General features: G+C 56.2%; 9 protein-coding genes across 9 annotated transcripts; 8 read left to right on the top strand and 1 right to left on the bottom strand.

The window, feature by feature from the left end:
• The first annotated feature begins 98 nt into the window (after positions 1 to 98).
• Positions 99 to 1,362, top strand: L226DRAFT_157114 (uncharacterized protein). Its single transcript, XM_067672498.1, has one exon. It carries the CDS (start codon positions 386 to 388, stop codon positions 1,061 to 1,063), a length of 678 nt encoding a protein of 225 aa, XP_067532800.1. The 5' UTR covers positions 99 to 385; the 3' UTR covers positions 1,064 to 1,362.
• Positions 1,353 to 5,995, top strand: L226DRAFT_537344 (Neutral/alkaline nonlysosomal ceramidase). Its single transcript, XM_067681309.1, has 20 exons — positions 1,353 to 1,711; positions 1,772 to 1,790; positions 1,849 to 1,873; positions 2,519 to 3,085; positions 3,139 to 3,193; positions 3,247 to 3,306; positions 3,384 to 3,411; positions 3,498 to 3,599; positions 3,725 to 3,958; positions 4,045 to 4,095; positions 4,150 to 4,175; positions 4,235 to 4,305; positions 4,381 to 4,663; positions 4,741 to 4,760; positions 4,829 to 4,933; positions 5,047 to 5,165; positions 5,242 to 5,254; positions 5,323 to 5,442; positions 5,540 to 5,594; positions 5,672 to 5,995. Exons 1-20 carry the CDS (start codon positions 1,582 to 1,584, stop codon positions 5,770 to 5,772), a joined length of 2,184 nt encoding a protein of 727 aa, XP_067532801.1. The 5' UTR covers positions 1,353 to 1,581; the 3' UTR covers positions 5,773 to 5,995.
• Positions 5,996 to 6,792: 797 nt separating this feature from the next.
• Positions 6,793 to 8,479, top strand: L226DRAFT_547008 (Aldo/keto reductase; the record flags this gene model as incomplete). The annotated part of the gene is made up of 9 exons (XM_067682463.1): positions 6,793 to 6,977; positions 7,025 to 7,109; positions 7,204 to 7,356; positions 7,433 to 7,510; positions 7,583 to 7,733; positions 7,813 to 7,902; positions 7,959 to 8,063; positions 8,154 to 8,329; positions 8,393 to 8,479. 9 exons carry the CDS (start codon positions 6,793 to 6,795, stop codon positions 8,477 to 8,479), a joined length of 1,110 nt encoding a protein of 369 aa, XP_067532802.1.
• Positions 8,480 to 9,335: 856 nt separating this feature from the next.
• L226DRAFT_467275 (NAD-P-binding protein) lies at positions 9,336 to 10,540 on the top strand (the record flags this gene model as incomplete). The annotated part of the gene is made up of 4 exons (XM_067676039.1): positions 9,336 to 9,434; positions 9,505 to 9,783; positions 9,857 to 10,195; positions 10,256 to 10,540. 4 exons carry the CDS (start codon positions 9,336 to 9,338, stop codon positions 10,538 to 10,540), a joined length of 1,002 nt encoding a protein of 333 aa, XP_067532803.1.
• Positions 10,541 to 11,030: 490 nt separating this feature from the next.
• Positions 11,031 to 12,984, top strand: L226DRAFT_547010 (uncharacterized protein; the record flags this gene model as incomplete). Its single annotated transcript, XM_067682464.1, has 9 exons — positions 11,031 to 11,338; positions 11,619 to 11,712; positions 11,772 to 11,905; positions 11,968 to 12,084; positions 12,136 to 12,234; positions 12,286 to 12,374; positions 12,425 to 12,549; positions 12,601 to 12,725; positions 12,780 to 12,984. The coding sequence occupies 9 exons, from the start codon at positions 11,031 to 11,033 to the stop codon at positions 12,982 to 12,984; spliced, it is 1,296 nt and encodes a 431-aa protein (XP_067532804.1).
• Positions 12,985 to 13,407: 423 nt separating this feature from the next.
• Positions 13,408 to 15,684, top strand: L226DRAFT_467405 (P-loop containing nucleoside triphosphate hydrolase protein; the record flags this gene model as incomplete). Its single annotated transcript, XM_067676058.1, has 7 exons — positions 13,408 to 13,934; positions 13,993 to 14,224; positions 14,290 to 14,695; positions 14,761 to 14,941; positions 15,005 to 15,230; positions 15,283 to 15,343; positions 15,395 to 15,684. 7 exons carry the CDS (start codon positions 13,408 to 13,410, stop codon positions 15,682 to 15,684), a joined length of 1,923 nt encoding a protein of 640 aa, XP_067532805.1.
• A 70-nt stretch (positions 15,685 to 15,754) lies between these two features.
• L226DRAFT_430012 (uncharacterized protein) lies at positions 15,755 to 16,123 on the top strand (the record flags this gene model as incomplete). Its single annotated transcript, XM_067674689.1, has 2 exons — positions 15,755 to 15,836; positions 15,912 to 16,123. Coding segments are annotated over 2 exons (294 nt in total), but the record flags the coding sequence as incomplete, so codon positions are not given.
• Positions 16,124 to 17,287: 1,164 nt separating this feature from the next.
• On the bottom strand, positions 17,288 to 18,113 carry L226DRAFT_537346 (uncharacterized protein). Its single transcript, XM_067681310.1, has 3 exons — positions 18,077 to 18,113; positions 17,590 to 18,012; positions 17,288 to 17,534 (listed from the first exon to the last, which is right to left on the bottom strand). The coding sequence occupies exons 1-3, from the start codon at positions 18,105 to 18,107 to the stop codon at positions 17,347 to 17,349; spliced, it is 642 nt and encodes a 213-aa protein (XP_067532807.1). The 5' UTR covers positions 18,108 to 18,113; the 3' UTR covers positions 17,288 to 17,346.
• A 183-nt stretch (positions 18,114 to 18,296) lies between these two features.
• L226DRAFT_467249 (RdRP-domain-containing protein) lies at positions 18,297 to 20,817 on the top strand (the record flags this gene model as incomplete). The annotated part of the gene is made up of 8 exons (XM_067676037.1): positions 18,297 to 18,629; positions 18,685 to 18,784; positions 18,846 to 19,059; positions 19,109 to 19,124; positions 19,184 to 19,868; positions 19,919 to 19,977; positions 20,028 to 20,113; positions 20,169 to 20,817. 8 exons carry the CDS (start codon positions 18,297 to 18,299, stop codon positions 20,815 to 20,817), a joined length of 2,142 nt encoding a protein of 713 aa, XP_067532808.1.
• Between the last annotated feature and the right edge of the window lie 88 nt (positions 20,818 to 20,905).

The following is a 20,905-nucleotide window of genomic DNA, read 5'->3' on the forward strand; positions in this document are numbered from 1 at the left end:
CTAACATGAAGAGGGGGAGGGCCTTGAGGATCTCTGGGGAAACGATCATTTGAGTGGATTAAGCGCATAATGCGAAGTCATAGCCCACTTAATCTGCGATGCAAGCAGGAGTCAGTACCTCTCGACCTCCCTTCGCCGGTTCCGGGGATGGATTTGGCCCGAGCCTTGAGCGTGAGGACGTTACGCTGGATGCAGTGTACAATGGCTGCCAGAGCGTCGCGACATGCAAAGTGCGTGCAGGGCTCGCGATGACGACGGGTGCGTCATCTCCGAGGACGCAGTTCCAGGTACCACATCGCATAGCCGGCGACGGGCCGCCGTCTTCGTGAGTAATCAGACATTCACCTACTACTGAGGCGGCGTATGCGTGAGAGCAGCTTCGAGTATGTTGGCGGAGGGTCGTGGTGTGCGTGCGTGGCCACGGCGATGGAATGAAAGAACATGGTCGTCCAACGGAAAGGACAAGGACAAGGGGGGTACTCACTCAGCTAAATACGTCCTCTTCCGAGTCTCTCGTGCAGTCCATGTCTCCGTGGAGGTCATCCCCAATGACGAGCAAATGGGAGGCGGGCCCGAGGTGGGCACGATGGCCGAGACGTCCGAGCGGCGTTCATGTCGGCAGAGCTTCGAGTTCGCGAAGCCGAGGACGATCCGGGAGTATTTGTGGGAATATCCCGGAGTAGGGTGTGCGGTGGTCCGTGGAGGACGGGTTGACCACGCGCAGGCAAGGTTTGTACGGCGGCGGTGTCAGCGCTGTAGCCTGTCAAGCTTGTCTGTACGTGTGTGTGTGGAGCCGGTAAGTCTAAATGATAAGGTCTGTGTTTGGATCGTGCGAATGGGTATGGGCTTACTGCGTATGTGTTTTCGGCTCGGGCAACGGAAGATTGGACCGTGTGTACGTAGCTGTCGGCATGTCAGAGTGAGGATGCTCGGACGGGGGAGGTGCCCGCATGGACACGTCCCGGTACACATGCCGGTCGAAGGTCGGTGTCATTGCATGCACGGAGCTCCTCGAGGTCGTAGCTTGAGTTCCCGGCTATATTTAGGAGATAGCAGTGGCTAATCTGGGAGTAGAGTTGCTTCGAAGCTGCTGCTGGAGGTAGATACCGCCCGCCCAGGTACTGCTGTCCAGCTATTCCAGTTGTTCGAGATGGTGACGTGTATCAGAGAAGAAAGTCTAGTGTTATCTCGAGCAGCAACACGTAGTGGACGCCGCGAGGTGAGAAGAGTAAACACGGGGGATATCGTCATGGCCTTGAGAAGAGAGAAGGATAGCGGCGGCAACGGCCGGGAGCGTGATGGGATCAGGTGTCGATCTCAGTACAGTGCTGGCTGAGAGGCTGCTGTGTTCGCAGTGTCGCACCTCCGCCGACGTGCACGAAACGAGCTCGCGTGATAGTCGTCCTATAACAACCGCATGGTCGCACAAGCAGCTGCTCCTCTTTCTGATCTCCCAGTCCGATAGCCGCCCTACCGTCGACGTACTACCAGCAGCGCATATATTCGCCTTCCCCGTCGCCCTGCGCGATGTTCCTCGTCGACCCCTCCGCGCTCTCCCCCGACCTGAGCCTCTGGGCCATGATGCGCTCCGCCATGCAGCTCCTCCACCATGGCCTCCTCTGCTTGACCGCCTTCTTCGCCTCTACCAATGTCCTCTCCAACGCTCAAGCAGGTGTCCAGGGAGTCTCCGCGCAGTATCTCTTGGGTCTCGGTGAGTCGCCGTTGCGTACGGGATGTGAATGCGGGTGTTCACGCCTAGGGCAACGTGTAGGCATTGGGGACATCACCGGGTAGCTATCCCTTCAGCTGCTTGCTCTAGACCGCGTGTGCTGAGCGTGTCGTGACCAGTCCGGTCGTGGAAACGAACATGATGGTGAGTCTCCTCTTTCCATTGCATGCTCGGACCTGTTCTCTGCAATTCCTACAACGCGCCAATTTGCACCCTTGCAAGCACACGCGCGACGCAAAGGCACAAGGCACGGAGCGCATATAGTGATGGGAAATGCCTGGGCGGAAACACTGTCGAGCTCATGTCTGTTCGCACGTGTCCTGGATGGTCTTGAGGTGGCGAGGTGCACTCGTCTGCCCACGCCAGAAGTTGGTTTCGTTGCAACGGCACTTTCTGCGTGCCCAGGATATCGCATTGTGGTCAGGCTGCTGCCTGCACAAGGCTGGGTTGCACGCTTCTCGTACGTGTCAAGGCAGCTTCGTGCGCTGGATATGTCCGCGCAAGTGAGAATCACGGACTTATCAAGTCCCTCGGCGTCGCCGGGAACCAGAAGACGTCATAGACCCGGCGTGGTTATCCCCGGAGATGTTGCCCTGACTTCGTATTCTCCGTCGAATGCTCGCATACAACTATCTTCAGGGGGATTTGATGGTGACCGGCGACGGCGATAAGCTGCACGAGCGGGTCCGGGGCAGTCTCGTCGATCGAGCTTGGGTTGAAACCTCCCAAACAGTATCGAGCTACCGTGACTGTGAACAGAGCGCTGACCCTTGGCTCTTCACCGTGCAGGGGTATGCCAGCCTCGCGCAGACGGACACCGGGCTGCACATGCGCCAGCGCAGCCGCGCGTGGATCGTCGCCGACGCGTCCAACGCGTCCAACCGCATCGTCTTCATCAACGCCGACATCGCGATGGGCGACACGGGCGTGCGCCGCTCGATCGTCGCCGCGCTCTCCGCGCAGTACCCGGGCCTGTACAACAACGCGAACATCGCGCTCGTGTCGACGCACCAGCACAGCGGCGTCGGCGGGTACCTCGAGGACCTCCTCCCGCAGATCACCTCGCTCGGGTACGTCAAGCAGACCGCGGACGCCATCATCGCGGGGACGGTGCTTGCAGTGCAGCGCGCGCACAACAGCCTCGCGCCCGGGAGTCTGAGCTTGGGCAACACGACCGTGCTCGACGGGAACAGGAACCGCTCGCCGAGTGCGTACCTTGCGAATCCGGCGGACGAGCGCGCGAGGTATGAGTACGACCAGGATAAGGACTTGATGCTGCTGCGTTTCGATGACGCGAGCGGGAACGCGAGGGGCTTCTTGAGCTTCTACGCTGTGCACGGGACGAGCATTTACGAGGTAGGTCGTGCGCCGTGAGGGATAGATATCTGCGCATGCTGAATCGCTGCCAGAACAACACGCTCGTCAGCAGCGACAACAAGGGCATGGCTGCGCACCTGTACGAAGGTCGGTCGCTTGGGTCCGCCCAGTTCAACTATGTCAACTGACCGTCGAACCAGCCATGGTCGAGCCGGACGCGATGCCCGGCAACAACACCTTCGTCGCCGGCTTCACACAGTGTAGGTTTCGGTTTCCGCGCGTCTCCCGTCTCCGAGCTGCCCGATACTTAGTACTTACCTCCCATGACCCACGACAGCCAACGTCGGCGACACCAGCCCGAACACGTACGTTCACCCCGTTCACCCCGTGCACGCGTGCGCACGCGCACGAGCCATATGTGATGTACTCACGAACACTCACGAACTGCCAGTTTGGGTGCGTACTGCGAGAGCCCCGGCGAGCCCTGGGACGGCCAGCTGTGCGAGTTTGAGCACTCGACGTGCGGGAACAGGACTGAAGACTGTCACGGGCGGTGCGTCCCCCTCCCCTCCCCCCCTCCCTCATGCTTAGCCGTCTTCCCTGCATCACCTCTTACCTCGCTCATGCTCATGCTCATGCTCATGCTTATGATGATTGATGATTGTGACGATTGTGCAGCGGCCCCGGGTTCCGCGACTCGAACTTGGGCTACGAGTCGAACAGGATCATCGCTCAGCACCAGGTCGACGGGGCGAAGACGCTCATGGGCCAGAGCCTGCCTGCCGTCAGCGGCCCGGTCAAGTACGTGCACACGTACGTGAACATGAGCTTCCGCGAGTTCGAGCTGCCGAATGGCACGACGGTGCGCACGTGCCCGCCGGCGATGGGGTATTCGTTCGCGGGTGGCACGACGTGAGTGGTTTGCTTGCGCGCACTTTGGGTGCGAGGGGTGCGGGATGGTCTGGCTGACGTGTTTGTTGGACGGACGTTGGGTGCAGGGACGGGCCGGGCGCTTTTGACTTTGTGCAGGGTGATAATTCGACGAGTCAGTGAGTAGCTTGGGACCTTGCTTCTCGTATTCGTATGAGGCTAATATCTCGCAGGAATCCATTCTGGGAAATCGTCAAGGGTGAGCAAAGACTCCGGGATTAAATGTCTGGTTGAACGAAGATGCTCACTCGCTTCCAGGCGCTGTGACTCCCTTGCCCAACCAAGAGCAGATTGACTGCCAGGCCCCGAAGCCGATCCTCTTCAACACCGTGCGTGCCCCATTTCCTTCCACAAACACCAAAGAGGCAAAGAGAGGAGACAGACACTGACGGTTCCGCGCCCAGGGCTTCGCCCACTGGCCGTACGAATGGTCGCCCAGCACGGTCGACGTCCAGATGCTCCGCGTCGGCAACCTGGTCATGCTCGTCATGCCCGGGGAGCTCACGACGATGTCCGGGCGGCGCATGCGCGAGGCGCTGCGCGCGCGGCTCATCGCGGAGGGCGTGCTGGGCGAGGACGCGTATGTCGTCGTTGCGGGCCCGGCGAATACGTATGCGCACTATGTGGCGACGCGCGAGGAGTATGCGGTGCAGCGGTACGAGGGCGCGTCGACGATCTTTGGGCAGTGTGAGTGTTTCTTTTTGGTGGTGGTGGTGTTCCGATGGGCTGTTGTTATGTTGCCGTGGCTGATTGCGAGTGTGAAGATACTTTGGAGGCGTATATCGTGCGTATACCTGTCTCTTTTTTGGTTTGGTTGGCGGGCTGGTGTGCTGATGTGCTGTGGCGTCACAGGACAAGTACTCCAGCTTGGTGTCGTACCTGGCCGACAACGCGACTGGCCAGCCCGAGTCCGACCCTGCACCCGCGAACCAGACCGGCTCGGCGATCTCGCTCCAAGTATGTATCCTTTCGTTTCGTTTCGCTTCGTTGTGCGAGTGCGCTGTGTCTCTGGTTTGGTTTGTGTCGTGCTCATGCGTTGTCTTGTCGTCGTCGTCGTCGTCGTCGTGCAGACTGGCGTGGTGTTCGACTCGGCGGGCATTGGCCATAGCTTTGGCGACGTGAAGACTGATGTGCGCAACGCGTCGTCGCCGTACAAGGCTGGAGAGGCTGTCATCGCCACGTTTGTCGGGTGCGTCATCCGTATCCGTCGTTGCTATCTCCATGTGCTGACCCTGACCTGTATACGTGACTGTATTGATATGTAGTGCGAACCCTAGGGTGAGCTTGACTCTGTCGGTTCTGGGTACTGCGATATGGGTGTACTGACAACACGAACATGGACGCAGAACAACCTCCGTCTGGAGCAGACGTTCCTGTCTGTAGACCAGCTTGTGAACGCCCAGTGGAAGGCCGTGCGCTCGGACTCGCATCCGTCGACGACGTACCAGTGGGCGCGGGATAGCACCGTGAGTGGCGTCCTAGTAGCGTCTTTGCCTTTGCGCTGGCGTTGTGTTATGTGACAGTGCCGTCTCAACTCACCTCTCTTCCTCTCTTCCTCGTTAGATTCTCGGTACGAGCACCGTGAACATCACTTGGGTCGTCGAAAGCGGGACTCCTTGTACGTTTCCCCTCCTCTGCATCTCCACTCTGTCAGCTCGCAGTGCTGACTGTTCTTCGCGTTTTTCGCATTCGCAGCTGGGACCTACCGCTTGACGTACTACGGCGACAGCAAGTCGATCGGCGGCTCCATCACGCCCTTTGTCGGGCACTCCTCGAACTTTACGATCTCGTCATGATCTCTCCCTCTCTCTCTCTCTCTTTCTCTCTCTCCTCTCTCTCTTATCGCCATGTGTTACGTGTTGCGTGCTGTGCTGTGCTGTTAGTTAGTTAGCTGTTGGTTGTCGGTTGTTGCTCAGGCTGCCTGGATCACTCTGCCACTCTGTATACCACCTTTGCATGTTATCGGGCCTCGTGTGGGGCCCTTTGTGTTGACTCTTGACTCTTGACTCTTGCCGGAACTATCATTCAAACATAGCCGGCCGCTGCCGCGCTCGGCATTGCCTCGCGTCGCGTTCTCGGAAAGGATGTGGGTCCGTGTTGTTGTTATTATCACCACCACTGATGCCGAGTTCGCACCCTCCGCCAAGCTACAACTACTCTCACTCTTCCTGAGCCTCTGTCAATGGTTAGCATCAAGGTCGGTCAGCGCCCAGCGCTCAGCACCAGTACTGTTGATATACATATTGGTATATGGGTATGTTTTTTTTGGCTTGGCTTGGCTTCAGGTGAGTGATGTGCTTCGATGGACCGGACCGGAGGGACTTACTTATCGACTGTGAGCTCGGGGACAGGAGTTTTCATCCAAAAGGCATGCATGGATCATGATATGTGCCAGTGTCGCAGCTCGGTTTGGACGGGGATTCAGATACTGGTGGGGTGCGCCATGAGATGTTGGTGCCCTTGCCCCGTTCAGCGACGTCTGTCGAGCTTTGAAGCTTGAAGCTTGAAGATTGAAGCGACCGCCGTCTATGAGGGGCGAGCTCGTTAGCACGGTACTGCCGATGGAGGAGCCCCACTTGTCTCCCGATCTGCTGTTGGAAATAGGTGGGTCCCCCTGGGAACGCACCTGGAATACAAGCACATCGCGTTCATCCTGAAGGCTGAGCCTTGCGAGCCGGATCTGAGTGGGTAGGTCGAGGTCGATGGGTATATAAACGTTCGGTGCATTGCCAGTGGGGGAGCAGAATTTCTGCTCTCTCTGAATTTTGAAACAAATCTGAGTCCTGGACGACAAAAGAGCTCCATCCCGACTTGACATGGCGACCATCTTCACACCCGCTCCTCCTCCGCCCACCCCGCTCGGCCGCTACCGCCAGCTCTCGCCCCTCGCGGGCATCCATGTCTCCCCGATCTGCCTTGGGGGCATGAGCCTCGGCGACAAGTGGGCTCCGTACGGCATGGGCGCGATGGACAAGCAGTCGAGCTTCGGGATGCTTGATGCGTACTGTACTATGAGGCTGGGGGTAACTTTGTTGACACTGCGAACAGCTACCAGGACGGGAGCTCGGAGGAGTTTATTGGGGAGTGGATGGAGAAGCGCGGGGTAAGGGACCAGATGGTCGTCGCTACGAAGGTGCGGTGATGCCCCGAATGATGGAATGGATGCAATGCTGCCAGTGTCTGCATGCGGCTGACGGATATGCGATATGCGGGCATGATGGGTGTAGTACTCGGCGAACATGAAGCGCGGCGCGACGGACGTGGCGCAGAAGGTCACGGTGCAGTACGTCGGGAACAACGTCAAGTCGATGACGATCTCCCTCGACGCGTCGCTCAAGAAGCTGCGCACGCACTACGTCGATATCTTCTACGTCCACTTCGTGAGTGTCGCAGTGCCTCGTTTAAAGTTGTTTATTATTGACAGAGTGCGATGTGCTATGCTCACCTGATCCGCAGTGGGACTGGGAGACATCTGTGGAGGAGATCATGAACGGCCTGCACAACCTCGTCGCGTCTGGCAAGGTTCTCTACCTGGTACGCACTGGCACGCTGTCACTGCTTGGATGTTGACGTGTATGGTGTCCGAGGCTTACCCTCGCCGATCAGGGCATCTCGGACTCGCCTTCGTGGGTCGTCTCCAAGGCCAACTTGTACGCGCGGATGACGGGCAAGACGCCGTTCTCGATTTACCAGGGCGACTGGAGTGTTCTCCGGCGCGACCTCGAGCGCGAGATCGTCCCTATGGCCAGGGCTGAAGGTACGCCCTCCCCCCCCCCCCCCGCCGCGGTCGTGTCACATCGACCCAACGTCGCGATGCTGAAATGACTTGCTTGCAGGTTTGGCCTTGGCGCCATTCGACGTGCTCGCGGGAGGCAAGATCCGCACTGACGAAGAGGAAGAGCGGCGCCGCCAGACTGGGGAGAAAGGTCTGTTTTCTGCACTGAGCTTGCCGCGTAGTGTCCTGGCTGACGTTGGTGTACAGGCCGCACTGTGATGGGGGACTGGGAGCGCACAGAGAACGAGCGCAAGATCTCCAAGGCTCTCGAAGAGGTCGCCAAGCAGGTCGGGGCGAAGAGTATCCAGGCTGGTCAGTGGTCAGTCCTTCCGTCGACGGCTCATATGATGCGAGGCTCAAACTCGTCTGCTGTCTGGATACCGTGACCCCTCTTGCTCATAGTGGCCATTGCGTATGTGATGCAGAAGACCCCCTACGTCTTCCCCGTCATAGGCGGGCGCAAACCCGAGCACCTCCGTGCGAACCTCGAGGCCCTCAACATCACGCTCACGAGCGAGCACTTCAGGCAGCTCGACAGCGTCCTCCCGTTCCCGCCTATGTTCCCGTATATGATGATTGTGAGTTCGACGCGTCTTCATGGCACATCGGTACTAGTGCGGAGTCTCACCGCGTTTTACCAGGGCGATGGCTCGGAGCCGAGCCACAGCATCAGGAATGCGGCGGTGATCGATGTGTGGCCCCGTGCGCAGGCGATTCGTCCACAGTGAAGGAGGTTGCCCGCGGGTTCTGCTTGAAGCCCGCACAAAGTCGCTGATGCGGACAGGAGACGGGCGTCTAGAGGTGTCATGTTCTTATCGCTCGTCCACGATGTTGGCAATGCAAGCTTGCAGGCCCAAGCCATGTACGTAAGTGACAGGGGTTATAAACCAGATTTCACTATCGACGAATCACTATGCACTATAGCATATGATACTCAGCGATCGCTATCATTGCAAGCCGAAAAGCACGACCTCTGGGAATCTCAGATTTTGAACTTTGCGACCCTCAGGCCTCACCGGCATACGCCAAGATCACTATCGCATAGTGTTGTTGGTACTGCTATGTCACACGGTATGGAAATTATATTCTCTTCTTGTTCTATAGGGTGTGGCTAATCGGATTGTTTAGTACCCAATGCCCCTCCTAGGTCTTCACACTAGACATGCACGTTCCTTGCACCGTGACAACACTGCACGCGGAAGAGGTACCAGATCGGTCCTGGCATGAATGACTGTCGGTCGGGAAATCTAGCCCACTGTGAGTAGCGTCCATACTACCGTGCTGACTGCTTCTGGTGTGCTGACGAATGTTGTAGTAGAGCTGCGTACATGGCGTGATAGGCACAGGGCCACTGGTGAGGTGCATTCCACCATGAGATGTTACTGCCTTTCGTATACTAGCACACAGGAGGAACGGGCTGCTGTCTAACAAACCACTGGTATTAGCTTGGTAAGCCCCTTGATCGAAATTGCACTCCGCAGCTTTCTCCTTCAAACGACGATGGACAGTCCGAGTGCTTATAAGGCTGACAAACGTGCTGAACGGCACACAATTCTCCACGCCTCCGTATTCGTATTTCGTGAAATGGCTCAAGATAATGCGAAACCGCTCGTACTCGTGGTCGGCACCTCCGGAAACACCGGCAGAAGCATCGTGGATGGTCTTCTAAAGTCCGGGAACTTCGTAAGTACATCTTGCCTCACGAGTACCCATACTATCCTCACTGATTATCCACGTATTCTGCCTATGACAGCGCCTTGCAGCGCTCATCCGCCCATCCTCATCGAGCACGCCGGCGACAGAAGCTCTACGCACGGCCGGGGTCGAGGTCCGCATTGGAGACATACATGACGACGTCAAGAAGCTGGAGGCTTTACTCCGCGACGTAGACGTCCTAATCAGCGTGCCCGGATGGCTGATCCGCGACCAGAGAGACATCTTCCGCGCAGCGAAGGAGGCTGGGGTAAAGCGCGTCATCCCTGGCGACTTTGGCACCCCCGGTGCGAAGGGCATCCGTGCGCTGCACGACATGGTGCGTGTTCAAGTTATCTCCGGCCCACGGTCTGAGTTTCACGACCCTCACACATGGTTGCGTCTTCATTCAGAAACTCGAGATACGGGACTTCATCCAAGAGCTCGGCGTCGGGTATACCTTCATTGACGTCGGAGGCTGGATGCAGGGCTGGCTCCCTCTCCCTCGCCGCAGCTCCATGTCCGACGAGGCGAAGCAGGTGGGGTATACCTATCTTGAAGACGGCTCTGTGAAGACCCTCGTCACCGACCGCCGCCACATCGGGACGTACGTCGCGCGCATCATCGCAGACCCGAGGACCTTGAACCACGCGGTCATCGTCTGGGAGGACGAGCCGTCGCAGGCAGAGGCGCAGGAGCTCGCTGTACGCCTCTCCGGCGACGGCGAGGCGTTGAGGGAGAAGTTCGTACGCGTAAGTTGTCTGCCTCAACCGTCATACCATGCAGTATATTGATATCTGCCACGGATGCAGGCCACGCGGGATACGTTCCGACAGGCCATAGAGGAAGGGAAGCGGGAGATCGCCGCCGACCCGAGTGCGCTCGGGCCGCAAACGAAGGTGTCGTGGAACGGGTACATGCACAGCATGCTCGTTCTCCAGGAGAACACGCTGGCGAATGCGAAACGGCTTGGGTATCTGGACGTGCGCGAGCTGTATCCAGAGATGCCGCGCTATTCATTGAAGGAGTTTGCGGAGGAGTTCTACAACCTTCCCGAGCCAGGTGAGGAGTACAACACATACGCACCAAAGAACTAGGCCACGTAGCGTATTGACTACCTTGTATCTTGTTGTGTTAAATTGACGATACGCTCCGAAATGGCAGCTGTCCTACCGCGAGCGGTCGATTCCAAACCACAACTTCCCCTCGAAGTCTAACCGCTTTGGTTATGCTTTCGGGCTGCGCGCTTGTCTGTCGGGAATAGCGTCCGTGTGCCCAGAGCACATCGCCAGAACTGGGTCGTTATGTGCGCGTAGTACTTGTGCTGCGAGGATTTCTCCAGGTGCTAGACAGCTATATCACTTCAAGGTTAGACCGTGACAATTCGCTGCGTGGTCGGGGTTAGTGATTATGTCAGCGGATGAGAGCGTCATTTGACTCCGCACTATATCACGCACTATATTAGCGTCAGTGGCTGCTTCTATGCCAATCATCATCCTAAGGCGGCCATGCTCGACATAAATACCTCCGTGCTGCGCTTGGTGCAGATCCCCCATCCTCCTCGTCGCCTTTGCAGAGCTCGTCATCATGTCGCACATCCCAGCCGAGGTCGCAGACACCAAGCCCGTCGAGAAGATCCATCCTGACAACCTACCCGCCGGGAAAGACCCCGACAATGTCGTCGCCGCACTCGAGGCCCTGCTGAAGCATTCGGAAGAGCAGGACGACGTGAAGAACGCGATGCACGCCCCGATGCATCAGCTGTACAATCTCCCGCTCGTCCATAGGCTTCTACCTGGGCTTGAGGATCTCGCGACTCGTTATCATGTCGGAAACTACGTGATTGTCAGGGCGACTGGGGAAAGAATATTTGAGAGTATGCCAATATATCCTCGGTGAGTCAATGAACTACTATCTCTCATCTGCCCCCTCTTCCCCCGGTTGCCGAGCCGACCTGGTGCTTCTGTCTGCCTTTCCGGAGACAGCTGTGACGGCCATGGATCGTGCTGCAAGGGGTCAATTCGAGTAGTGAGTAGGAACCGGCATTAGACAGGTGGTGTTCTTCGTTCGGACTAGCTCTTTATGACGCATAGTGGATAAATCGCTCACTCCACCGACTTTTGTGTCCTTACCCCGCATTGTTATTCCCGCCCCTTTGCTGACCTGTTGTGACAGGCTCGGAATGCATCTCCTCTTTTACGGCGGCACGCAAATCAAACTTCTGCATAACCGCACGGTCGAGTCGGTGTTGAAGGATCTTACTGTCAGGGTAAGTGGCTCTAACACAAGTACAGACCAGAGGAATATTGACGTAGATTTCGCATGTAGCAAGGGAAGGTGTACGACTCGCCGGAGTCTGTTAAGTCCATCCCGTCCTTCATCAAGACGTACTCGATTGGCTTGGACGAGCTGGAGCAGCCAGATATCAGCAAGTACAAGACATTCAACGAATTCTTCTATCGGTGAGTCAGTGCAAGATTGCTCGATGAGTGTCGTGCATGGCAAGCTAACGGATCCGAGACAGGAAGCTGAAGCCGGGCGCACGACCAGTCCAGAACGCCGCGGATCCGAATGGCTTCTGCAGCGCCGCTGACTGCAGGTTGACCGTCTACCAGACTGTTAGCGCGGCTACGGAGTTTTGGTAAGGTATCAACCCTTCATTACACTGCGATTAAAATTCATGGCGCGCCAGGATCAAGGGCAATAACTTCACGATTCCTCGACTTCTCGGTGTCGCGCCGAAGTCAGAAGAGGCGCGTATGTTCGAGGGTGGCAGCGTTGCTGTTTTCCGGTATGAGGCTTGCACACTCCGCTGTCGACTTCGAACTCAATTTTTCCATAGCCTGGCTCCTCAAGACTACCACCGCTTCCATAGCCCTATCGACGGAGTTGTAGGTGAGACCACAGACATACCCGGACAGTATTATACTGGTAGGTGCCCCATAAGCTGGCCTGTCCTTGATGCTGATCGCATGCTGCAGTGAATCCTCAAGCCGTGAACGAGCCAGGCTTCGACGTCTTCACCGAAAACAAACGTTCCGTTCTGTACATGACGCACATGCAATCCGGTGCTCCGATTGCCTTCGTGGCTATCGGTGCCATGCTGGTGCGTAGCCACTCTCATATGTACATGCCGAGGCTCACAACATCTCTTCAGGTTGGAACTATAGTCTGGACAAATGGAGGCAAGAAGGGCTCGGTCGTGAAACGCGGCGACGAGCTGGGGTACTTCGCTTACGGCGGGAGCACCATCGTCGTGTTGTTCCCGAAGGGACTCATACAGTACGCACCGTCTCTATCGGTTCCCATACCAGGCTGATGATGAGGCCAAAATAGGTTCGACGACGACCTGATAAAGAACTCGACAGCTCCAATCGAGACCCTCGTCAAGGTTGGGGACTCGCTCGGGCATAGCGTGCTTCCTGTAGACGGCTTCGATGCAGCTGCAGTCCTGCGGAGCGCGGATGGCACCACGGGAGACGGCGAAGGGGGAAGGTTTGGCATGCTGAGGCGACTCGCGGAGAACTGCCGTGTGTTATAGGTAAACCTTGAATGCCTGATGGACAGATGACTGTTGTACGAGTACGACACCATGTGTACGCCGAGATGTTGACTCTGTCTATAGCCCGGGGACAATGTAATCTTACTTCCGTTCGCTATCTCACTCGACGGAGCGGCGCGACCCGAGGACAAAGGTGCGTAGCGAGTTGTATAGTTTGTGTCGGACGGTCTAACGATGGCGTCCAGAAGTGCGCCCGAGAGCCAATCCTGACTTACCGCAGCACCAATGGCACATCGTGAACGGAACAAACCTTCTAATGCGGTAATCGATTATCGAGTCAACCCCGTACGAAGTGGGCACGCTGCCGAGGCGTGTATCTCTGGGTTTAAGTCGAGGCAGGGTGGTCTGTCTTCCTGTGAGCTTGACCCATCCTCCCTTTTGTGCCTCTCACCATCCACCGCCATGGCAAGCACACTCAACCAGGACATCCTCCCTGTACACCTTTCCATTGTCCCGAGCAGAATCTCCATCCGCAATCTCACGCCGCACACGAGCGGCGCCATCACGAAACACGTCCTCGACAGCGACACCGAAGTCTTGGGCGTCTCGCTTCGTCTCTCCTCGAACGGCGCCGTCGACGCGGTCGCCTTCGCCACCCCGGACGTCGTCTTCTACATCAGCTCGAGTGGGCACCAGAACATCAGCAGCAAGGCCAGGACCGAGCTCAAGCCCGTCTTCGACAATCCGGGTTGCGCTCTTGCAGGGTTCGGGATGGCACGCATTGCTCTGCATCTCTATCGACACTTTGGCATACACGTGCAGGGGGTCGACCTGTCCACTTTGTTCGCGCGGTCGACGAGGGCTCCGCAGACTCCCGCCGAGTTCGCGTCTGATAGGATCCATCCGGACGTCCACAGACATCGGATCCACGCACTGTGGTACCATCACGGGGACAAGGACGTGTGTCTGCGCGCTTGGTTATCTGCCGTGTACGTCTTTCGTTGGTCGTTGGAGCTATGATGTCTTCAGTGCTGATTCTGGTCGTAGGTTGGCTCAAGATTCGTCGTCCGAAATTGATTATGCTGCGAAGGTGTATACACAGAACCTCAAGGACGCAGAGCTGCGGTGCCTCGCGGAGCTCATCATGAATGTCGAACTACTGGAAGTGGCGAAGCCGACACACATGGAGAACGAGTTCGAGCGTGTAGAGGTGGATGCGGACGGGCAGCTCGTCATTCGGAACGCTCGGTTCAGTAACCGAGTGCGAGCCAGCAAACAGGTGCGTAGCTTAGTACCATTAGTACCATTGCTATATTACATCTGTGATGCGAATCCCCTGTGCAGACCTCAGTCGTCCTAGAGACAGCGCATGGGCACACCGTCACAGGTCATGCAGTTCGCGCGGAGGGAAAGGAGACAGGGATCAAGATCGCCGGAGGCAACTTGCGGGGAGGGATTGAGCGCATCCGCGTCATCGGGCGTGAGGAGCTCACTCACTCGGAACTCGCGCGCGACGAGTTCATCCTACTCTTACTCCGCGGGCACATTGCGTCTCTCACCGAGTCGCCGTTCATCCGCCTGCTCTGGTTTCCTCCCACTATCAAGAGCGTGCCGCAAAGATCTCCAGTTGGTTGGGCTAGTGCGACAGAGTTGAGGATTCCGGGTACTGCGTACTCCATGCTCAATGCCTCACAGAAGGAGGTCGTGCATGCCATGTGGTCTGGTCATGAGCAATTGGTGGTCGCTCATGGTACGTTCGCAACACTACTTCTGCCTTCTCTAAAGGACTCTCATTTAATGTGGTCATTTATCCAGGGCCACCGGGTACGGGAAAGACAACGACTATCGCTGCTGCGTTGGAACGATGGGATCGCGACGGAGAGTCTACATGGGTGATCGCACAGTCCAATGTCGGCGTAAAGAACATCGCTCGTACTCTCGTCAAGTACGCCATCGACTTCAAGCTCGTCGTCTCGAAGGAGTTCTATCACGAATGGTGAGCACTTGGGTGGCTCTGGCATGTGAGACATGACTTCTCACTTCTCATACGCTCTCGCAGGCATGAACATCTGTACGAGAGCATCGAGGAACGCCTCATTCGTTCCGACGATCTCTTCTCCGACCGCGTCGAAACTGAGCGCCGTCTCGGCGGTTCGAAGACGATATTGTCCACCATCTCAATGTTGTCTAATCCGGCTCTTGACAACTCCGGCGTGTTGTACATAGCCCCAGTGGAGCGGCTGATCGTTGATGAGGCATCGCAGATCGATTCGTTTGAGCTTATGGTGAGTAGATATAAATTTGGTGCAGCGTCTCGATCTCATGGTCTTTCTTCAGCATCTGTTCCATAAATTCAAGCATTTGGAGACGGTCTGTATGTTCGGGGACCCCAAGCAGCGTAAGTGACGATGCATCAAGAGTACGTTCCGCTACTGATTGCGATGCGTAGTACCTCCGTATGGACAGGAGACTGCCCCGCAAATGAAGACCGTCTTCGACATCAAGCACCTGAAGCCGTCCGCGTATTTCCTAAACACTCAATACAGAATGCCGGTACCGCTAGGGAAATTCATCTCCGAAGAAGTCTACAACTCGAAGTTGAAGTCGGAGCACCGCATCGTCGACTACTCCTGTGTATCGTTCGTCGACGTGCGGAAGGGTCAGGAGCAGTCCGTGGGTTCCAGCTGGAGGGTGAGCACGCCGTTGCGGTTCTGGAAATTTACTGTGCTCCAATGCTAACAGGGATTCTCAGAACACGGAAGAAGTCCATGCCATCGTGAACATTGTCAAGAATTACTACAAGAGCGTCGATTTCTGTATCATAACGCCTTACGATGCCCAGCGCGCAGCCATTGCGGAGCGACTCAAGGCGGAGAATCTCCCTTGGGAATGTGTCTACAACGTCGACAGCTTTCAAGGCAAGCATCATCATCTCGCATTTGCTATTGTATCCTCCAGCTAAAGAGCCCTGTCTTCCCGTCCATATCCAGGTCACGAAGCGGCGTATGTCATAGTTTCTACCGTTCGAACGACTGGCGCCGGATTCCTCAAGTCGCTCAACCGGATGAACGTCATGCTCACTCGATGCAAGGCCGGGATGGTGCTCGTCACCAACCGCATCTTCCTCTGCAACGCAGGGCGCGATACCCTGCTCGGCAAGCTCGCGCAGCGTTGGAGCGCGGCCCGGAGACTCGGCGACGTGTGGATCGATCCTCGCGCCCTCACCGACCGCAGCGCGAGCCTACCTGGAGTTCCAGGGAGGGAGACGTCGAGCTCTCTCTATTCCTTCTCTCCGGGTTCATTACAACCGTCCGAAGAAGGAGCGACAGGACGCTCTGCGAGAGTTGTACCTGGAGCATGGCCAGGGGCCGTGACCTCTCCGGGAGTCCGATCACGGAACCGTCTTAGTCCTCCTCAATTGTGGGGCGAGAGCATTGCAGCCGCAGGATACTCTCGCTCCCAGACACCCACCCAGGTCTATAACCCTACTATCCCTACTAGAGTGCCCCTCTTTTCGCCGCCGTCCTGGTTTTCTGGTACTCCCGATCTACAGACCCGGGTCGATATTCCGGGACTGTCTCCTGGAGACCAGCAGCGGAAGGCCACTACTGGTGCTTGGAAGACGTCGGGGACAAGCTTCGAAGACGAGTTCCCCACGTTAGACTCCGATCATATTCCTGGTACTTGCAAGCAACCTCAGGTCAAGGGAAGGTGGCGGGCAGGGTCGGGAGCGTGCAGGCTATGAGCGAGGGAATGCAGTGTGTTTTGTTCTGAGATAGACTTGAAGCTTGAGTTCTGAATAGAGTAGAATAGATTGAAGGCCTGAGTGAGTTAACCAACACACGTTCTCGCCGTCTTGAGCGCTTGAGCGTTTGTGTGCATGGCGCCAAAGTCATTTGGTCTCTGACGCCGCACCATCACCAGCATTCGCCCAGCTACTACTTCCATCCTTCAAATCTCTTACGCTCACTAGTTGCATCGCAAAATGGGCCTGTTTTAGCGTATCAATCAAGGTTTCAAGCTGCAGAATGCCAATGTCTTGGAAGATTCGGTCAGACGTGCCTCGAGCACCCGGAGCGCAGCGTGCTGCGTCGCGTCGATGGATGCCAATAGGCCTCCCAATGTAGTGACGACGGAAAGTTTGCTGGATGCAGGTAAGTCCTGATTGTTATATGGTGCACATATCCCACCCGGATGTCTGGTTGTTGTTGCCACGTTGGCATGCGTTGGAGGCATGCGTTGGAGGTCAGACTCGGGTATGGAGGCGTACTGCGACCTTAAGGCCGTCGCTGACTCTCGAAGACTGAAGAGAACTCTAGTGAGCTATTAGGTGAGAGAGAACGTCCCTCGTTCATATTGCGTGTATCTAACTGTATCACAAGTACGTGTTGTAGTAGTGTCCTACACTGTTAGATACCGAACAACGTAATCGACTCGTTGCGAAATATCCCTCATAGCTTCTCCGAGTGTGATGTAGGGGATCTCGAACTCGGCCAGTGTACTATGCAACGCCTCGCCATATCGCCGTGGATCCTCCATCGAACGCACTCCGTCGTCCACCAACCACTCCGCCACCGGTTCTAGGACAACTGCACCTTCATATCAGAAGATCCGTCACCAGCATACCAATAAAATCTTGCGTACCGAAGAGCGACTGTCGATAGAATGGCAAGACTACTTGGAAGGTCTCGTCTTCCAACAGCCTCCGTCGTCTCTCCTCCGCTCCCGCAACCGTCGAGGTCCCTGCGTAGACAATAGGATCTACCGCAGACCTGTCGCTCAATATCGGCAGATGTGGATCGGTGCCGTCCTCGTCCGCGAAGATGAGTTTGTTGGCCCTCGTTTCTGCCTCCAGCTGGGCTAGCATGATGGAGTATTGCATATCATATGTGTCGGTGTCGTTACGCGAGAAGCCGTGAGTCTTCATCACGGTTCTCGCCACCTCCTTGATGTACTGAGCCCTGGGGATATGCAGCCTGCGCGCAAGAGCCTCGCATAGGGTAGTTTTTCCACTGGAAGATGGTCCTAGAACGAAGACGGCGTTGTACCGGCCAATAACGCTCCCGCCTAGTTGAAGGGTGATGTGTGGTTGACGATTTTGGCCGCTGGGTAGGGGAGGGACTAGACTCACGACGACTGATCGCTGCAGAATCCGCAGACATCTGTGCCCCAAGGTTCACCAGATGGTCAAGTCCGTATCTCATGCCATATATACTGATCGTCGGCGCTGACAGCCTTCTTTAGGCGCGAAGCCTTGGTGCTGCGGTAGCCCGAGTGTACGTTTCCCACCCACCCCCCTTCCCCAGCTTCCAGCTGAACAGCCCGCTCACAGAGCCCCGACATTGACCATCATGGCCTACGTAGTCCTCCGTGCAAACCCCTCTCCAGACGACACGGAATGGGTCTTCTCCGTGCGTCCCCCGCCTCCTCCAAAGCGCCCTGGAATGGGAATGCATGTCGCGTTCACCGCAGAGGCGATCAAGCTAGGTTGGATCCTCTTTCCGACCAACCGCATCCTGCATTCGGACGACTCGTCAAAATTCATCCTCGCATCTTTCGATGGGCTTCGATTTCCTGATAAACCGCCATCTACGAATCGAGATTACAAGATACGCCTATTCAAGGCTGGTTTCCATCTGAACGGCGTCCAGTATCGATTTTATGGCCATAGTAACTCTCAACTCGTGAGTCTCGAGCAGATCATGTCTGATGGGGTCATGTCTAACTAACTATGTTCAGCGATCAGGAAGCTGTTTCCTACGTGTCGGTACAGATCAAGAGCTTGAACGACACATCAACAGCTACGGAGAATTCGGAAAAATCAAGAACGTTGCCAAGTGTACGCTTCACAAACCATTCCGCCGCGGTCGATCACATTCAGCTCACAGGGCATTGTACAGGCGCGAAGCGAATCGGACTCCTCTTCTCCAAGGCCGAGATCGACTGGATCCTGGATCCCAAGGTTACGGAAGACATCGAGGACATCATAGTCAACGGAGAGAACTTCTCGGACGGGTGCGGGTTGATCGGTCTCAACTTTGCGCGACTCCTTAGCCGTCACAAGGGGCTGCGCTTCCATGGTCGCCCGTATACCCCTTGCGTCTTTCAGATCCGGTAAATGTTACTATTCCCAGCATGTCGACCATGCTCACTGTCAACACAGGTACAAAGGCTACAAGGTATGCGCGACGAGCAATAGAGTGGGAATTTCTATGTCCTCACGTCACAAACGCATTAGGGGGTATTGATGCTCCACCCGGAACTGAACAAAAAATGTGTTGCGCAGTTTCGCGCCAGTCAGAAAAAGTTCCGCGCGACGACAGACAATACTTTCTCAGTTGTCGCATACTCAGTACCCTACGCATATGCTCGGCTGAACAACGAGATCGTCGTACTCCTCTCCAGCCTCGGGATTCCCTCTGAGACGTTCCTACGACGCCAGAGCGAATATCACCAATGGATCCGGGAGGCAACTACTGACTGGCAGGTCGCGTTCAACATCCTCTGTGCACTGAAGCAGTACGAGACAGCAGAACGTCTTCTTTTGGATGGACTCGAGTCTTCCGAAGTGCAGAAGAAGATACGGTCGGTGCAGACAGCGGAGATCGGCTCCTTCAAGAAGAACGACAAGTTCCGTGCAAGGATGATCATACCCAAGTCGCGATTCCTCTTTGGCGTCTGCGATCCGTACGGTGTCCTCAACGAAGGCGAAGTCTATGTTCGGGTCTCTGTTCCTCGCAAGGGAGTTACCACGTTGAAGAATACTGAAGTCCTCGTTGTCCGCAATCCGTGCCTACATCCTGGAGACTGTCTGAAGCTGTGGGCTGTGGATCATCCACGGCTCTCGCACCTGGTTGATTGCATCGTCTTCGCGTCGAAGGGACGCCGCGCTGCACCAGCTATGAGTGCGGGAGGCGATCTTGGTGAGTCATTCTTCACGTCGTCCAATGCTCGCATCACTCATTAGATACAGATGGGGACGAGTACACGGTTATCTGGGATCCCGACTTCGTACCCCGGAAGGTTGCAGAGGTGCGTACTCGTAGCACCGCCGAATGGTATCAGATTTTACTCGTTTGCAGTCATACACGTACCCCGCTCTCAAGGAACATACCGTGCTCAACGTGACTAGGGAAGACTTAGCGCGACACTTCGCGTCGTATAACACGTCAGTACTGATCGATTATGGACTCCGACGACCCCAATCTGATGTGATCTTGTAGCATGGCCCTTGCGCGAATAGTGAACCTTCATAGCAAGTGGGTTCGCTATAGCCCAAAGGGCGCGATGAGCGACGAATGCCAGGATCTCAATGCCCTCCACTCTCTCGTCGTGGATGGCGGATCTGTCAAGATCCCCGATCGACTCTTGCAACCGCCGACTAACCCTGATGTTCCGTTCATCCTCGATTTGCTTCGAGAGGCCGCGAAGTCGTTTCACGACGAGTTTATGCAGGCCGCAGAGATATCAAGAGAACAGGATGGCGACGTAGTGGACTCTGAGGACTTGCTGGTCGGATTGCTGACTTCTGACAAGCTGGCGGTTACAGAATACGAGTTGGCCATGATGGCGGTGCGATTCGCTATGAAGTATAAACTGGACATCCACAAGCATCTTGGCCATATTGACTTCAGTGCATTCTCTACGGCGGAGAAGCATGCCTTCAGCTTCCACCTAGGTCTGACCCCGCAGAAAGACCCATATGTCTGGAACAGGTATGAGTGGATTTACTGGACAAAAATGCCACAATACCGAGCGCCTGCCACTCTTTGCGCCCTATTGCACCCCGTAGCACTCCATAGCACCGAATTGCATCGTTTTGCCACTTGTTGCCATCCATTCCCTCTGCTAGCACCTCGTAGCACCTTTTAGCACATCCTTGCACTCCATTGCAACGTTTTTCCACTCTTTGCACCTAGCGCCCAATAGCCGAACACCTTGCCATCAATTCCTTCCATTC

This window comes from Lentinus tigrinus, assembly GCF_003813185.1.
Source record: "Lentinus tigrinus ALCF2SS1-7 unplaced genomic scaffold L226scaffold_24, whole genome shotgun sequence".
NCBI lineage: Eukaryota > Fungi > Basidiomycota > Agaricomycetes > Polyporales > Polyporaceae > Lentinus > Lentinus tigrinus.

Coding starts and splice junctions, on each gene's coding strand:
- L226DRAFT_537346 (XM_067681310.1), bottom strand. CDS start 18,107: ATGTCTGCGGATTCTGCAGCGATCAGTCGTC. Junction 18,013..18,076: donor TTCTGCAGCGATCAGTCGTC/GTGAGTCTAGTC, acceptor CCCTTCAACTAG/GCGGGAGCGTTATTGGCCGG. Junction 17,535..17,589: donor CTATCGACAGTCGCTCTTCG/GTACGCAAGATT, acceptor ATGAAGGTGCAG/TTGTCCTAGAACCGGTGGCG.
- L226DRAFT_537344 (XM_067681309.1), top strand. CDS start 1,582: ATGCGCTCCGCCATGCAGCTCCTCCACCATGGCCTCCTCTGCTTGACC. Junction 3,412..3,497: donor GGCGACACCAGCCCGAACAC/GTACGTTCACCC, acceptor ACGAACTGCCAG/TTTGGGTGCGTACTGCGAGA. Junction 3,959..4,044: donor TCGTTCGCGGGTGGCACGAC/GTGAGTGGTTTG, acceptor CGTTGGGTGCAG/GGACGGGCCGGGCGCTTTTG.
- L226DRAFT_157114 (XM_067672498.1), top strand. CDS start 386: ATGTTGGCGGAGGGTCGTGGTGTGCGTGCGTGGCCACGGCGATGGAAT.